This window comes from Lactuca sativa, chromosome 4, assembly GCF_002870075.4.
Source record: "Lactuca sativa cultivar Salinas chromosome 4, Lsat_Salinas_v11, whole genome shotgun sequence".
NCBI lineage: Eukaryota > Viridiplantae > Streptophyta > Magnoliopsida > Asterales > Asteraceae > Lactuca > Lactuca sativa.
This window is the reverse complement of record NC_056626.2, coordinates 91,954,936-91,957,671: the sequence shown is the minus strand read 5'-3', so window position 1 is coordinate 91,957,671 and position 2,736 is coordinate 91,954,936. Positions and strand designations below refer to the sequence as shown.

Genomic DNA, 2,736 nt, shown 5'->3' with positions numbered 1-2,736 from the left:
GATACCATTTTAGGACACTTGCTTGAGTTTTCATTATACTACTTTTGAGAACTTATTGGCATGATTTGAGAACATGGTTTTAAATGGTTGTTTGAAATAAGTAACATTAGTGATGTTTTCTGAATAAACAATATAAGGCTTCTGCAAATGTTTTCTAATTTAAAAGTGGTTAAAATAAAAAGAAAAAAAATGGATGAAAAATCACAGTGTTACATATGATGCTAATGGTAAGTGAGGATTCCCAGGGCTGCAGAAATGTGTTGCGACAATTAAGTTGATGACTGTAGGGGAGTCGCTTGATTCTATTGATGATTATATTAGAATGTCTGAGAGAACTGCAAGAGAAAGTTTGTACAGATTGGCAAGAGGTGTTGTTGAAACCTTCGGTGGCGTTTATTTGCGGAAACCTTCGTTGAATGATATGCAACAACTATATGTGGCACATGAAGAAAGATATGGTTTTCGGGTATGCTTGGAAGCATTAATTACACACACTAGAAATGGAGAAATTGTCCCATGGCGTGGAAAGGCCAGTATACAAGTGGTCATCATGGAACGCCTTCATTAGTATTTGAGGTTGTTACTTCCTAAGATTTATGGATTTGGCATGCTTTTTTCAAGGTTGCAGGTTCCAACAACGACATCAACATTCTTGATCAGTCACCAATATTCAACGGTATTTTTTCAGGAAAGGTACCAGATGCTCCTTTCACAGTGAATGAAAATGAATATAACTTTGGGTATTACCTTACGGATGAAATATATCTTGTATATTCCACATTCATGAAGGGATTTCGACACCCAGTAGAACCAAGAGACAAGTTTTTCAAGAGGAGACAAGAAGGGACACGTAAGGATGTGGAACGTCCTTTTGGAGTTCTAAAGTCGAAATGACACATAGTTAAACATGCGGCACGACCATATCAGTTAGGAACTCTACAAGATATTAAGTATGCGTGTATCATAATGCATAACATGGTGATTGAAGATAAATGATAAAATATTGCGAAATATATGCCTACATAACCCAAACACGTGCAATTTCAGTCAGGGACAACGAATATTTACATAGAGTCGTTGATATTCAAGACGCACAAAAACAAAGGCAACTTCGAGAAGACTTGGCGGATTATATGTACGATGGTAAAGAATATGAAAATAGTGAATTTAGTAAAAAATATATATTTTTTCATCTTGTATTGTACTTTTTTTAGTTTTTAAATGTTATTTTTTCATTCTTGTAATGTTTTTTTAGTTTTTAAATGTTATGTTTAATTAAATAAATTAGGTTTTATTTAGATAACATGTTTAATTAAATTGCATTTGTTTTTATAAATATTAAAAAATAAATCGAAAAGAAATTATGACATGAAAATTAGTGGTGTTATAACATGTTGACTATTTCCTTAATCGGTGTTATAAGTTATAACACCCCCCCCCCCCCTTTATGCGGTTTTCAATGCAGTCTTTCCACACACGACTAAATTTGGCCGCACAACTTTTGCTTGTTTTCTCATTTCCCTAGACCGTTGAACGGTCAAATGTCGAGTGTGTGTGTGTGTATATATATATATATATATATATATATATATATATATATATATATAATAAACTTCGACACCTTATTTCTTCAAATCAAAATCAAATTTGTATATCTTTATATTGCTTTTTCTCTCAAAATCACTAGAAAATGTCATCATGTTCGTCTTCTGAAGAATTTCAATTTATGTTTGATGTTGTTGTTGCTTGTGCTCAAATGGCGGAGCAAATGTATGACGCTTTATGCAAGAACGCAGCCGAAAGTCCTCAACAGAGAACGCGAAGATATATTCACAAAAAACGTAAAGATGCCCAACAACGCTTGATACATGACTACTTTCATGAAAATGCCACTTTTCAAGGGTACTACTTTCGAAGACGTTTCATAATGTTCAAACCTTTATATGAACGTATAATCCAAGATTTAATGAGAGAGTGTAGTTTTTTCCAACAACGTCCCAATGCTATAGGTACATCCGATTTCACTCCCTTAAAAAAATTCACAACAGTACATCGTCAATTAGCATATGGCATCACGCCTAATGCATTTGACGAGAGTTTTAGGATGTCCGCTTGGACCGCACGAGATATTCTCCAGTTTTTTTTTTTTTTTTTTTTTTTTTTTTTTTTTTTTTTTTTTTGCAAAAATGTGATTCAGTTTTATGGTCCAAAATATTTAAAGCCTACATGCAATGACATCTTACAATAGCAAGCTCATCATGCTAGTAGACATGGCTTTCATGGAATGATAGGAAGTTTAGAGTGTCTCTATTGGGCATGGGAGAATTACCTTACCTCACATCATGGTCAATTTACCCGAGGGGATTATAGTCACCCAACGGTTATACTTGAAGCAGTGGCGTCACATGATCTATGGATTTGACATGCTTTTTTTTGTTCCCTTGGTTCGATTAACTACATCAATGTTATTAATCATTCACTTGTATTTAACAACATATATGATGGATCTGCACTTGACTCATCTTTTCAAGTGCATGGAACGACATATAAGTATGGTTATGATCTTGTTGATAGGATCAGGATAGGATCTATCATGAGTATGTTGTGTTAGTTAAATCATTTTCGTGTCCACATGATTCTAGACAAAAAAAAATTAAAGAGAGCTCAAGAAAGAGCTAGGAAGTATGTTGAGCGAGCCTTTAGAACTCTTAATAAATGTTGGTACATACTAAAAAA

The 2,736-nt window shown here is 33.8% G+C and overlaps 1 protein-coding gene across 1 annotated transcript; it reads left to right on the top strand.

Moving 5' to 3' along the window:
- Positions 1–277: 277 nt before the first annotated feature.
- Positions 278–894, top strand: LOC111892383 (uncharacterized). The gene is made up of 2 exons (XM_023888431.1): positions 278–466; positions 622–894. The coding sequence occupies exons 1-2, from the start codon at positions 278–280 to the stop codon at positions 892–894; spliced, it is 462 nt and encodes a 153-aa protein (XP_023744199.1).
- The last annotated feature ends 1,842 nt before the right edge of the window (positions 895–2,736 follow it).

Coding starts and splice junctions, on each gene's coding strand:
- LOC111892383 (XM_023888431.1), top strand. CDS start 278: ATGACTGTAGGGGAGTCGCTTGATTCTATTGATGATTATATTAGAATG. Junction 467..621: donor AAGAAAGATATGGTTTTCGG/GTATGCTTGGAA, acceptor GCTTTTTTCAAG/GTTGCAGGTTCCAACAACGA.